At 42.3% G+C, this 14,996-nt stretch overlaps 1 protein-coding gene across 8 annotated transcripts in view; it reads right to left on the bottom strand.

Moving 5' to 3' along the window:
- The window catches only part of Homer2 (homer scaffold protein 2), a 133,551-nt gene that overhangs the window by 82,304 nt on the left and 36,251 nt on the right, over positions 1-14,996 (bottom strand). Inside the window, exon 1 of one of the 8 annotated variants that reach the window (XM_078051105.1) lies at positions 11,122-11,143. The exons of 5 other annotated variants lie outside the window; for them this stretch is intronic. Coding sequence is in view for 2 of the 3 variants with exons in the window: in XM_005320188.5 (XP_005320245.1) it covers positions 10,695-10,783 (89 nt within the window). In the remaining variant the exon portion in view is untranslated. Of the gene's footprint in view, positions 1-10,694; positions 10,906-11,121; positions 11,144-14,996 lie in introns of those variants that run through there. 2 more of the 8 variants (XM_005320188.5, XM_005320189.3) reach the window with 2 other exon arrangements.

The following is a 14,996-nucleotide window of genomic DNA, read 5'->3' as shown; positions in this document are numbered from 1 at the left end:
CATACTCATCTTGTACTCCACATTCTTTTTTGCCTGCCACTATGCCTACAGTTAATACTAAAACATCAAAATATATTTCATTTAATCTTTACACAACCCTATGGTATTGGTTCTATTGTTATTCCCATTTCACAGATGATGAAATGGAAGCTCAGCATCTTGTTCCAGACATAGCCAGTGAATGCTCAAATCAAGACGTAGACCAAGGTCACTGTTCTTGACCTCCATTCCTCAATGCTTCCTGGGGGACCATTCTCCACTTAAACACCCACCTCCACATTTTGTCTGCCTGGGAAACTCCTACTCATCCTTCAAGAATCATCATGAAGGTCACCTCCTTCAGGAAGCCTTCTCTAACTCACTTCTGGGTTCAGCACTTCCTCCTTGTTCATAGTCCAATAACAGGGCTTATATTGCTGCCCTAATTATCTGCTCGCCACCCATCTCCCTCACAAGGGTAAGAACCTTGTTCTGTCAAGCTTGGCTTTCCTAGTGCCAAGCCCAGAGAAGGTGCAAATATCCACGTGATGTTCATAGGTAAAACAGTCAAGAAAGGAATATGAGGCCTTGGGTTCAATCCCCAACAGCACGAGAAAAAAAAAAAAATTGGAGGCCAAATTACACAGGGGCTAAGAACCAGGCATGAGCAAACATTACCTCCATAAATCTAATTAAGGGTTGGGTATACAGCTCAGTTGGTAGCAAGCACAAGACCTTGGGTTCAATCCCCATCACCACACACACACACAAAAAAAAAAAAAAAAAGAAAAAGAAAAAAAAAAGAAAGAAAAGAAAAAGAAAAAAAATAAAAGAAATATGAGTTAGTGAAGGGTGTTCAGAAAAGAGTTCATATTCATATGAATAAATAGGGATTGAAGAGATGAGACCTTGAAATCTACTGAACATTCCACATGGCTCCTGGCATCATATTCTTCCATGCTTAAATATTAGGTAATGTCTGTTTGATGTCTACCTCCTCCACTAGATTATATGCATCATAGAGCCAAAGATGTTCATCACTATGTTCCTAGCACCTACACCAGTACCTAACACAAGGCCACTATTGGTAGATGTTCACTATGTCTTGAATGAATAAGTGAATAAATATATAAATGATTAAATTAAGGATTCCCCAAACAACAACACAAATCACTAGGCCAATGCCCACAACAGGGAGAAATTCCTCCTCTTTTGTCCCACGTGCACCTCCCAATGAAAGTAATCAGTTGGCAGACTAGTTTTTCTACTGGTATATACAGGTCAGTTCTCTTGACATTCCTGATGACATTCTTCTACCTGCACCACCTGAGGCTTAGTGATATGAGGTGACACTTCAGAGGGCAAACCTCATGTTGTCTGGTCACCTGATGACAGGAAACCAACTCTAGCCCTCACTGCTCAAGACCAGGAAAGAAATGAGTAGATGATCTCAAAGGAGAGTGCAGAATAGGTGAGGACCCAGAGAGTACCTGAGGGGATTAAGAAGTATTCAATTCCAACTACTCCAGAAGCACCCCAAGAGCCACTAGCCACTCAAAGTAAAAATGATGATGATAATGATGATGGTACTATTTACCTGGCCACCATTTAGTAAATACTTATGTGTCAGGCATCATTTTACACACATCTTCTATTTAATCATCTCAATCATGTAACAGATAATTTCAGTGAAGCTTGGGCTGGGGATACAGCTTAGTAGTAGAGAATTTGCTTAGCATAAGTGAAACCCTGAGGTCTGTGCCAATACAAGTGTGTGGGGGGCAGACAATAAAGCTTCTTAACAGAAATAAAATGACTTATCCAAGCTTACATTGACAGCCAAGGGGCTGGGGTTGGACCTGAGTGTATTTAACCACCCCTCTTAGGTCCCCTGGCAGGTGACAATGAATTTACCTCAAGATCAAACAGGCAAATATCCTCACTCCACTCAGAGGATTAGAAAGCTCCACTTCACACCAGCTAAACTGAAATATGCCTGGATGCACCTCCATTGGGAGCTTCTTTTCCTGCCCTTTTGAGCATCTTGGAACAGGTTCCATTTCATTTCCCCATAAGGACCTTCTCTATCACCCCTCCTCCCCCAGGACAACAGAAGCCAAAGCAACTTTCTTTTCTCCATTTATCTGAACAACTCCAATTAAAAGGTTTCCCAATTAAAGATCCCAAAAGGGATATAATACACAGGTAGTGGGGTCTGCAATATTCCTCACTAATTAGGCCCCTGTGGATAGTCCCAACCCCATAACCCACAGACAGGATACCCCCAGAGATGCAGGTTATCAAGAGCTGTCTGGGCTTGGTCACATCACAGATTATGATTCCCTCAGGAAGGGAAAAGAAAGGGGCTGCTACAGCCCCATGCATAGCTGGGAGCCCACTTTGGCCCTCCTCTGGGTAGAGTCACCTGTGTACCAAAGGTCTTTTTAACAGGCTAACTTCTTGGGCTATGGATAATGCCTTATCCTAAACCTGTCTACACAGAGGTAGAAGTCATGGTCACAGCGTTCTCAAAGGAACCAGGCTTGTGAAAAATATATATTTTTTTAATCTCTCTAGTCTTTGACAAATGTCTAAATGTGTTCCCCACAAGCATATTTTTATTCTAACAAGCTAATTTGAAATATAATTTAAATAATTTCTACCAGAATGATACCATATGACTAACAGCACCTCGGTGGCAGAACTACTGGAGACTTCATCATGCATTTAGAGACGCTTCCATCCTGCCGCTCTTCCCACACAGAATGCACCCTGCTAGGAAACTGGTTCATGATGCCAGCTCTCACCTCCAAACCTATAAATACAACCCAGGGGCAGCCTACATGCGCAATACCTAGATAATGCAGACACGTAACAAGCAGTGCTTAAAAGACCCTAGTATCAAAACTAAGGCAAATCGGGATATTTTTGCCCCAACTCCTCATGATGCATCTTTTTGCTCAATTTATTTTCACACTGGTGAAAAGCAAATTGTAATTCTCAGGATCTATAAGGTCAGGACTTCGTACACCAGAGACTTCTGGCATTCTGAAAAATCCCTTTTCTCTATTGTAAATGTGCAATTTGTCTGCTGTTTGCTTCATGTTTGACAAAGGTGAAGGGAGTTATTCTTGTCAAATGGAAAAGAAGCCCTTGCTCCAACCTGTGAACCCAAGATAAATGCTTTTCCAAAGGTTTTGGATGTCCGTGCTGGCTGAGGTGACACTTCACTGAATTTAGCTAGGGTTTATTGTTTAAAAAATATATATATATATGTATATATATACATATATATATATTTAATTTGCCTTACAATTGAAACATATAATGTCCTTTCTGTGTATATGTCTCTGTCACTAAGGGAATTCTCCTTTAAGGAAGGGGTGTAATATATACCCGACAAAGAGCCCTTGAAGTATAAGGGGGCCTTCCAGGTGGGGGCATGGGTACTCAGCTTGCAAAGAGTCTCTTTCTCATTCAATTCTTAAAGCAGAATTACTCTGCCCTGATATTTCCAAACAAAGAAACAATCTGAGTAGTTGGGTCTCAGTCCACCTACCATCCTTAGCAACAACGATGAATACTTGATGTTCTTACCGAGATTCACTAAGGAACAGTGACTCACCCAAAATTACACAGACACTGCAAATTACCCAATGTTAATTGTGATCTTGGTCTCTTCCATCATTTCTTTCCTTCAGTAATTCATTTAAAACAAACAACTACTTTAAATGACTGTCAAAATATCTTAAAAAAATACCCTGCCTTGTTCTAGAAAGGATTTATATAGGTTTACAAAGATATCTATAATTTGGCAAAATGACAAAATAGAAGTAGGTGTGTATTCAAATAATGCTGCATTTTATAGTTATTGGCATGAAAAGATGTCCACTTGAGATATTTTAAGCTGAAAAACTTATGTTACAAAACAGATGTATGAGATGATTCCATTGTGTTAAAAATACATTTGCTCTGTGTAGACATACACTTAGACACACAGTCACATCTACATGGGAAAAAGCCTGCAAAGATAGACGCCCAAATGCTGACTGGGGTTATCCCTAAGACGTGGGAAGATAAGTAATTTTCACTTCATCCTTTATGCTGTATTTTTTAGTAGAAATGTGTAATGTTTTTATAATTAGGGAAAAAAAGCAAAGCTATCTTTGGTGGTAGAGGAGAAAAGTAAAGGTAATACAAGGGCAGGGCCATAAAACTGAGATAGAAATGAGTGAGCTCTGATAAATTTGCTAAGGATGACCATACATTTGACTCCAAGTCAAACCTGATAATTTATACAAACCATTGAGTCCATTAGAAAAAAAAAACAAAAACTGCTCTGCTCTGAGTGCCCCTTCAGCAGACTATGTGAGCGGCATAGTCTCTATGACTCTATCCTAACAATTCTCAAGGCCAGGAGTTTCAGAGCTGTTCCAACAAGAATGATGACATTTCCCAAAGTAAAAGTCAATCCAAAGTCATGTTCTGGCTATGGCTACCTCCCTGATCTCAACTTTAATCCTCTTCTCACTTAATTGGCTCCAGCCTCTTTATTGTTCTTTAACATACCAGGCATGTGCCTGAGGGACTCTGCACTTGCTGTTCATACTGCTCAAAATAACTACATGGGTCACTCTTCATCCTTCAGGTCATTTATGCCTCCTTCTCAGTGAGGTCTTCCAACTGGATCCCCTATCTACAACTTATTCTACCTCAACATCTTCTTTCCTCATGATTATCTAATAAACTGTATTTTACAAATAAAACAAAGCAAAAACAAAAAAGCTAAAGAGAGTATTCATTCAATACATACTCATTTAGCATCTACTCCCTTCCAAATTCTGCACATTTTTCCAACTCAGATAAAAATGGAAATGGTCATCTCAATGAATGAGGGTGATTCTAAATGCTATTTCCAGCACCTCCCCATAGTATACACGAGCATCTTTCCTAAATTCCCCAAAGAGATGGACACCCACCACCACCTCTTATACCTGTGGATTGTAAAATCGTATTTAAACTCATGGCATTTAAACACAAAGCTGTGTACAGAGCTTAACTTTCTTTTCAATATATAAACTCCACAAAGGCAAGAACTAACTAGATCTGTTCATCTCTGGATCCCCAACAGCACTTGCCAATCACCTTATAGATGAAGGGATTATAAGAACCTAAATTTAAAAAATCCACAACACATTGTTGGTAGCACTGTAAATTGGTGCAACCACTAAGGAATGCAGTATGGAAATTCCATAGGAAACTTGGAATGGAACCACCATTTGACCCAGTCATTCTACTCCTCAGTCTATACCCAAAGGACTTAAAATCAGCATACTATAGTGATGCAGCCACATCAATGTTTATAACAGCTCAATTCACAATAGTTAAACTGTGGAACCAACCTAGATGCCCTTCAATAGATGAATGAATAAAGAAACTGTGGTATATATACACAATGGAATTCTACTCAGCATTAAAAGAGAATAAAAGTATAGCATATGAAGATAAATGGATAGAGTTGAAGAATATCATGTGGAGCGAAATAAGCCAATCTCCAAAAAAAACCAAAGGCCAAATGTTCTCTCTGATAAGTGGATGTTGATCCATAATTGGGGGTGGGGAGAGAATGGAGAAACTTTGGGCAAAGGGGAGAGAAAAAGGGGAAGGGACATGGGGGCAAGAAAGATGGTGGAATGAGATGAGCATCATTACCCTAGGTACACATATGACTACACATATGGTGCGATTTTACATCATGTACAACCAGAAAAATAAAAAGTTGAAAAGTTGTGCTTCATTTGTGTACAATGAATCAAAATGCATTCTGCTGTGATAAATAACTAATTAGAACAAATTAAATAAATAAAAACCCCACAACAGGACCAAGGCAATACAAGTTTACTTCAATATATCTGAGAAATTATATCCATTTTAGTTAACTCACACCCCCAAGAAAAACCCTATAATTTGTAGGAACTATGTAATTCAGTGTGATTCAGGAAGAATGGAAAATTAAAGAAGAAATGAACATCAAAAGAAAGTTAATCAGTATAGATTACTGAAAGGCAGCCAGAGGTGTTAGATTACCAAGATTGTGACATTCATACATTGCAAGGCAATCTTGACTAAACAAAATAAATAAGTGTAAAGTGAAGCCAAACAGTAATACAATAGATCTGGTTTGTAAAAGCTGACAAAATCAGCTAAAAGTCACAAGAGCAGACAAGATGGCTCTTCTGCCAGCCTTTTACAGAAGAATAAAAAATATAATTTAAACCTCTATACTCAGGTGACAGCAGACAGACCAAAAATTGACCCACATCACAATGAAAGCTAACTGGCTTGCTTTGACATTAAAAGAAAACTGTATTCTCTCTCTTTCTCTCTTGGCCCTTACAATTCCCAATTAATCAAACTATATAAAAGGTAATCCAAAAATTATCACAACTTCTAGGCAAGCATCCAAGCAAAACTGCCACCGCATTCAAGTACTAACTCCATCAAAAAATATTTATTGAAGGTCTAATAGGTGCCAGGTACTGTGCTGGGTGCTGGATACAATGGTGAAAAAGGAAAGGCCCTAAGTTGGTAGACTGATATTGGAAGAAGAAAGATTATAAGTCTTCTTCCAATATCAGTCTACCAATAAATAAATGATTACACATGTGTCATGACAAGCAATTGTAGGATACAAAGGTGGAGTTGTGTTAGAGTTCTGGGAAAGTGTATTCTTGATGGGGTGGTTGGAAAGGCTGAGTGGGTGACCCTGACCAAAATCTGAAGAAAGAGAAAGTGTAGATCCAAGCAGAGGAAACACCAAGTTCAAGGGCCCTGGGGAGGAGAAGAGTTAGTAGAATGCAATGAGAGACAAAGTGAAAGGGAGAAAGGAGAAGCTGGAAATGGGGCAGGGGCCAGCATCTTGTCTGGTAAAGGGTGTTTAAGGAGAATAACATCATCTGATTTGCAATTTTAAAAAATTTGCAATTTTAAAAGCTGGTCATTCCAGCTTCTGGGTGCAGAATGGACTGGAGGTAATCTAAAGCAGAAGGGGATATGTTAGGAAGTTTGTCCAGGAAGGAGGTGATGTTGGCCAGGACTAGAATGGGATCTATGATTATGGGTTGAGGTGAGCACTCTCCAGATATATATTGGAAGTAGAACCCATGGGACCAACTGAATGTAGGAGGTAAGAAACAAAGATGATTCTTCGCAAATAAGGGGATAGTGGGGCTACTGAATAGGATGGAGAAGACAAGAGGGAAGGTGAGAACTGCAAGGAATATCAAGAGCTCCGAGTATCAACAAGAGTCAGAAGCCCTGAGAAAGGTCTGTATTAGAAATTAAAAAAAAAAAAAATGAGAGTCACTGACAGATAACATCATGGGGAAATGGGAGAATAAGTTGGGAGAGGATACTATTACCTAGGAAGGAAGTGTTGACACAGAAACGAAACCAAGACCAGTACCTAAGCAACCCTACCATTTGAGACAAAGGAGCGGCCAGTAAGGATACTGAAAAAAAAAAAAAAAAAACATCAGGAAGGCAAAAGGAAAGTCAGCGAAATGTTGTGCTACAGGAGCTGAGAGGGGAGCTGTTTCAAGGAGGAGGGAGTGGCCATTTGTGAAGAATGCCACGGTAAGGTAAAACAAGATAAGGGAAGAGATCTGGCAGTTTCAATGCAGAAGAGGAAGCAGAAGCTATACTGTAGATGGAGGAGGACAAACAAATGGTAGGAAAAGAAAGTGGAGATGGTGGGTTTGAACATATATTTTGAAATGTCTTCAGGAGAAGGGGAACAAAGAAGTGGAACAGAAGCAGGAAAGGGATGCAGGTTGGATCGAGAGGTCCTTTTTAAAATGGAAAAGGCTAAAGCTGTGCTATCCAATATGGCAGCCACTAGCTTATACATGGTGATTTAAATTTAAATTAAGTTTAAAATTCAGGTTCTCAATCACACTAGCCACATTTCAAAAGCCCAGTGGCTTCCCATGACTGGTAGCCACTATACTAGACCATGTAGGTATAGAATATTTCAAGCACCATAGAAAATTATTGGGCAGTGCTAAACTAAAGCATGTTCCTATATTAATGGAAAAGACTCTGGAGAGAAAGGAAGTTAGAAAGGAAGGATATCCTCTGAAAAGATGAGAGGGGATGGATAGAGGCTACACCAGGAAAAGTGGGCCTCTGTTAGGGGAGCAGGAGAGATTGCTATCCAGCAAACAGGCAGAAGACAATGACAGCTACACACTAGACTATAGGCCTGGCAGGAAAACGAAGACTTTCCCTTGGTCTGTGGCTGCTATTTTGTCCATGAAAAGGGAGGTGAAGTATGTGTAAGGAAGAGGGAAGAGAGATCTGAAAAGGGGAGCAGATATGAAATAGTTGCCTTGGGGAGTAACAGCACAAACTCACCAGGGAGACCACACACTTAATGCAAAACACTTCACAAAAGAGAAGTGAGAAATGGCAGTGAATGTCTGAAGGAGGAAGGGCATGTCAGGTGGGGAGAGATAAACTAAGATGGATTGGGTTTTTTGTTGTTGTTGTTGTTTTGTTTTGTTTTTTCCTTTACTCCTGGACATGTCTACACAGAAGAACCATGACAAAACATAGGACCATGGCAAGGTTTCCTACTGGCTGCCCTTTCTTGGTTCTTCCCCCTCCATCCTACACAACACTCAGAAAGGATGACATTGGTTCTATTTTTGGTTAAAATGGCTCCCTCCACCTCCTCAGTCTAAACTGCTTACCCTGCTCTTAGCTCAATCTCAATTTACAACCATGGTTTGTACATTCACATAAATTATAGAAGCAGCAGATATATTAAAAATGGCAGATGTAGGTAGGAGTTACAAACCAGCCTCTACCTACAAGAAATGAATAATATACATTTATAAAATGATATTAAAACTACATGAAGACATGTTCTGAGTTTAACTAAATCCCCAAGCTATTCTCCCTGCTTTTCCACAATCAAAAAATTATTTTCTGACATTTTCTTTAAGGTTTTAAAAGTAAACATTTTCATTTCCACAGATCTATTTGATCTCAACCACAGTTTCAATATTTGTTTTTGATCACACAAGTTTGCTGGGTTGGTTTTGTGTTGGGGGGCGGGCAGAGAGAGTTAAAATTACCAGATTCCTTTTATCTTCCATCTTGAGACATACATTTGCCAACTCCTTCTTTCCATTTTTTTTTTTTAAAGTATGAAATCTGAGAGCCTCAAAGGTTCCCACTGCTCAAAGATCAGCTCTTTCATAGTCCTCTGAGGAATCACGGAAATGTTACAGAAACACTGCCTCGCAGCTAGGGCGCCTCTGGTAAAATCACCCACAGCTGCCATATGTGTGAAGTCTCTTGGATGGGAACCAACATCTTAAACAAACTTCCTCTCTCCTCTCTTCCCCCCACCCCCAGGTCATATTGGCTGACAGCCCTCATGCCTCCCTTTCTCAAAATTCCTCTTGGCCTGCCTGTGCTCTCTCCAAACACTCTGAAGTCTTCATAAATAAGGCTCACTGGGTAAAATGACTCCAGATACTTATGTGGAGTAAGGCACAATAAAGCCCTGACCCAAGGAAGCTGGTTCAGGCCACCAGGACAACCTTGCCCCTTTCCACATACCCTTGCCTTCCTATGTCCCACTCATCCCAAATAGGAAAGCCAGATCTCCAGACCCAGCAGAAGTCTCTGGTTTCTGTAAAAGTCTGTTTGAAGTGTACAATGAATCAAAATGCATTCTGCTGTCATATATACCTAATTAAAATTAATTAATTAATTAATTTTTATAAAGTCTATTTGAAGAACGCTGGGCTCAGCAGCAGAAAACAAAGAGATTCAGGAACTCTGGTTCACTTCCTTATCCCCATGCCCACTATCAGCCTTGGTTCTGCCCATGACCATATACTAAGTGCCCACCTTCTCCAAAAGCTCATCAGCTATACAACCTGGAAGATAGCATCAAAATACTTCAGGCTTCAGTTTCCTTTTCTGAAAAATGGGCACAATTACCATTCTCTGAATATGGACAGCACAACACCACCACGTACTCACATCAGTGAACAGATGTGAGGAATTACTGTGTTTTTAGCATAGTGGCTCTCTGACTCACAGCACCTACTGCTCAGAGAGACAATAAGGAGAAATCAATCCTGCTTTTTAAATTACTTTATATACTTAGAAGCATTAGTCACTTCAATGAGTATTTCAACTTCCCTCCTGAACATCTACTCAGTTGTTTGAAAAGACTGAAGCCTCACCTAGGTTCCTTACAGACTTCCACATCTTCAGCCATCTCCAAGATGTCTCAAAGTCCACTGCTCCTGCGCTGGAGGTTTTTACTATTTGATGTGTTCCTTTTCCAAGAAAACTTCGATTTCCATTTTGCTTGGAATAACCCAAACATGGAAAACGACAAACTGTTTTTCACATTCACAAACACAGGCCCTGGAGTTGATGGCACCGGGGGCGAAGGGACTCCGGAATGGCCGAGGCACTGAGGCCGGCCGGGGCGCTGGTCCCTGCCAGGTGTACCCACCGCTGGCTGGCTAGGAGGGTAAGGGCCCCAGCTCTGGGCGGAAAGTCCGCGCCCCCCAGGCTCAGAAGTCGGCTGGAGAAGGCAGGGACGGGGTGGACCGTCAGGGGCTGCGCGCCAGCGCACAGAGCTGCAGCCCCGCAGCCCTCGGGGAGCGCGGCGCGGGCTCACTCACCCCATCTCCGGCGCTGCTCCGGCGGCCGCTCCGACGGGGCCCTTGCGCTCGCTTCCCGCCCGCTTGCAGCCGCCCCCTGCGCGGCACATGCGGTGGCCCGTGCGCGCCCGGCTTAGCCCAGGCGCCGCTCCATGCCGCGGGCTGCGCGGCCACTGCTGCCGCTGTCCTCGCTGCCGCCGCCGCCGCCAGGCGCGGGGGGCGGGGGCGGGGGCTGGGCCGCCGGGAGCTGGGCGGCCGCGATCGGGCGGCACCCGCCCCGCCCGGCTCCTTACGTAACCTCGTGGCCCCGAGGCCGAGGGCCACCAAGAGGCGGGGTCGCGGTAGCGCGTGCAATGTCCCCGGCACGCCGCGCAGTCTCTGCTTTCCTCTCCGCCAGCTCCCTTCTCTTAGCCGACCCCACGCTGGTGTGTCCCCACCCCGTACCCACCTCGGGGCTTGGCGCAGCGCCAAATGCATCCTGCCTGAAGTCCCTCCTGCAGCTGGTGGGGACTTTGAGGTAACCTTTAGTTTGTAGATGAGAGAACCAGAACCAAGGCCCAAGGAGAGGAAGGAATTTGCCCAAGGTCACAAATTAAGATTAGTGTTCAGATCTCCAGAATCTGAAAAGGACACATCCATGACTCTCCTTAAAGTCCACTTAATCTGCCAGGCTAGGTGGTTTTAGGGTGCCTGTCACATTGAATTCTGGAAGGCAACACAGCAGGGAGGATACTACACCCTGAAGCGGGTGGTTTAGGCTCTTCCCTAGGTAAAGATGAGATGGGGTCTTCCACATGGAGGGTCACTGATTTTAAAGAGGCTTCATCAAGCTTGGTTTTACTCTTAGAGCAAAGCAACTTGGAATGGCAAAAGAATAAGGTAAGGAGGAAGAGTCTCTTAATCCCCTCTCCATATTTCAGGTCCTAATTCCCTACCAAAGGCTGGCACTGGGACTAGCCTAACCTTCATCCCCCCTCTGGGCCCTCCACAGGATCATCTTCTGCTGAGAACACACTGCTCACATGAACCTGGCATCTGAGGACGGTAAAAATGTCAGAGGACAAGCAAATGGAACAGGACCAGCAGCCTAGCCCTGCCCTCATCTCTCTTGGGACCACAACTGTCACCTTCTAACCTCCCCTGTTTTCTCACAGCAGCACCAATTCCTCTCTTAATCTGTGCTTCACACTGTGGCCAGTAATTTCTCAGATACAAATGTGATCATGTCACTCTTCTATTTAATATCCTTTAGTGGCTTTCCACCCATTGTCCTTGGGATAAAGACCAAGATACTGAACATGCCTACAAAGGTCTGCCCAGTGGGCTTCCACTGGCCTCCCCAGATTTTTCTCCTCCCATTCTCCTTTTGCTTTTTGTACTCCAGCCAACTGGCCATTCTTTCAGCCTTTGCACATGCTATTCTCTCAGTCTGGGAAGATTTTTCTCCTCTCTTATCTCTGTCATCCCTACTCCTTTGCCTAGTTAATTCTACTCATCCTTCAGATCTCAGTTAAACTCTTCCTTCCTTTAGAAGTTTTACTTAATGTCCTGGATGAGACTGTGAGCTGCTTTACTTTTTTTTCTTCAATCCATTTATTGGAGCATTATCTATTTGTGGAATTATTGATTTAATATCTTATTTTTTACATATTTGCAAACTCTTATGAAGCCATGTCTTTTTTTTCTTTTCTTTTTTAGTTGCAGATGGACACAATACCTTTATTTCATTTATTTATTTTTATGTGTTAATGAGGATCAAATGAAGCACCTTACACATGCTAGGCAAGCACTCTACCACTTAATCTTAGCTCCATGTCTTTTTTTCTTGTCAATGTATTCCCACTACCTAGGACTGTCCCTGATAATCCTCCATAAATATTTGTTAAATGAATAAGCGATATATATAGGCTATATATACACGAATTTGGCCAGGGTTTATAAGCACAGGTGAATCTGTTAAGAGCTGAGGTTAATTAATAAGCACTTGGTCCTAGAGGAAGCTTATCTGTCATGAGCTGAATTCCACAAACTAGGACTGAGGAGAAAGTGTCCCTGGTATAGTCAAAGAGAGAGAAGTCAGCAGAAGGGGAATAAAGAGCAGGAGCCCAGCTCAGGTGGGATAAGAGTACCAGAAGATGAATCTTGATGTGGAGGGGCCAAGCAGTGTTTCAAGCCCTGAATGGGAGTTTCCTTTTGCTCTACTGGTGAAGAGGGCCCAGTCGCATTGCCTTGGCAAGAGGCAATAAGGCTAAACAGGTGGGGTGGGAATCACTCCAGCTGCTTCACACAGTCAGTGGGAAACAGAATGATCATAAAGGTGTGAGCCCATGTGAGGTTAAATGCTCTGTGATTAAAGTGGCTGTAATTCTGGGATAAAGCCTCTCACCTTGGAGTGGGGAAACAGGGTAAATCAGACATCATTTGAAATGGATGCTTCTCCTTTCCTCTCCTGGCAACTCCAGGTAAGGTCAAGTAGTGCCACTCCAGAGCTTTCCCAGGTGGCTTCAGCACTCAGTTTCATCCTCTAGAGTAGTCCTTACTGGTATTATTTCATCATCTTGGAACCTTCCCAAGAGAGGACTACTTAATTTCCCTATTAAGATCCCTTCATGAAAACCAATACAGCTGCCCCTTTTTTTGTGGGAAAAAATCTACAATCTCCATAGTCTCCCTCATCCTAGTTGTCAACAGGAGATGATCCATAAGATATATTCTTTGAAGAAGACTGATGAATTGACAGAAGCTAAGGCAAGGCCAAGAAGATTCTTTGTAGGCCAAGGGACTCCAGTGTTCTTTTAGGCTAAGCAAGAGAAGCAAGTGATAGGGGACAAGGCTGAAGGTGTGATAAAGGGGGATGGTCCTGAAAACAAGCAGGAGAGGATTAGGTCCAGGCCTGGATAGAAAAGTTAGCTTTGCAGAGGGAAAGAGGTGTCAAAGGGGAAGAGAGACTGGAAATGCCTGCCTGGGTGGGCTACTTTTTCTAAAAGAAGCAAAGTCATCTACGTGAACATGCATGAGAGAGAGAAGGTAGGGCAGAAGCCAAATCTGAAACAACAGTGTTAGAAAAATACAAACTGATGTTTGACTAGAGACATACTTGGGAATGAGTAGGACAGCAATGCCCTAGAAGTCTGTCCAGCACAAGCTCAGAATCTCAGAATGCTTGCCATTCTGTGAGGACAGCAGAGGCTTCTAGAAGCTGATCATCAGGCATAGACAGTTGGTCTGAATTCTGCATTCGAACAGGGACAGATCAGATAACCTCAGGTTGCTCACCAGAGCCTATGTCCAAGCCAGGAAAATCAGAAAATAGAGCAACCCCACATGTGCCCTTCTTCTTCCATTTTTTTTTTTTCCTGGTGCTGGGAGTCAAACCCAGGGCCTTGTATATGCAAGACAAGCACTCTACCAACTGAGCTATATCCCCAGCCCTCCTTCTTCTTTTTTGTTGCCGCTAATTCTCCAAAGCATCCCAGGTAGGGAAGCACTATGCACCCTCTATGTCTAACAGGGTAACATTCTACATCTCCAGTTTCTTGCCTCTCAAAAGTTAGCTCCTAGAGAAATGGCTCAGATCCTAGATCTGAGGCATGGAGCATCTTGTAATTCCAAAAGTAAGGAAAAAAAAAACTACAGAAAGGGACATGTCAAAGGGACACGGGAACCAACTGAACCAACTGAAAGAGCTCCCAGTGGCCAAATCTGAAACAATTTGAGCACAAATAAATAAATAATAATACTATATAAGATTATAACCCCAAATATAAAATAAGTATACACGAGGGCTGAGATTATAGCTCAGTGGTAGAGTGATTGCCTCGCATGTGTGAGGCACTGGGTTCAATCCTCAAAACCACATAAAAATAAATAAATTAAATAAAGGTATTGTGTCCATCTACAACTAAAAAATATATTTAAAAAAATAAGTATACATGAGTTCTTAATGCTACAAATTATCAAATAAGTAAATAAGTGGAGAAGGAATCAATCTTTCTTACTGAAGAATTCCAAGTAATATTTGAAGAACAGAGTTTAAACCACCACCATCACTCATGCTGTCTTCAATTGAGAATAAGCTGCTCTTAGTGAACTGACTCTAAAGAATAGATTATGAAAAAGGGGAAATACACCATTACAGTAGAGAAACCTGGCAGACACTACCCCGACCAAGTGATCAAGGTCAGCATCCCTAGTCATGTCATTTTACACCATATATCTCCCCCAACAGGATGTGTAGTATTTTTTCTCCAAACCCACAACCTCAGTATAATCATGAGAAATACACAGGCATACCCAAATTGAGAGACATTCTACAAAATACCT

Source organism: Ictidomys tridecemlineatus, chromosome 5, assembly GCF_052094955.1.
Source record: "Ictidomys tridecemlineatus isolate mIctTri1 chromosome 5, mIctTri1.hap1, whole genome shotgun sequence".
Lineage (NCBI taxonomy): Eukaryota > Metazoa > Chordata > Mammalia > Rodentia > Sciuridae > Ictidomys > Ictidomys tridecemlineatus.
Note: the sequence above shows the minus strand (reverse complement) of the source record. Positions and strands in the feature narration are given on the sequence as shown.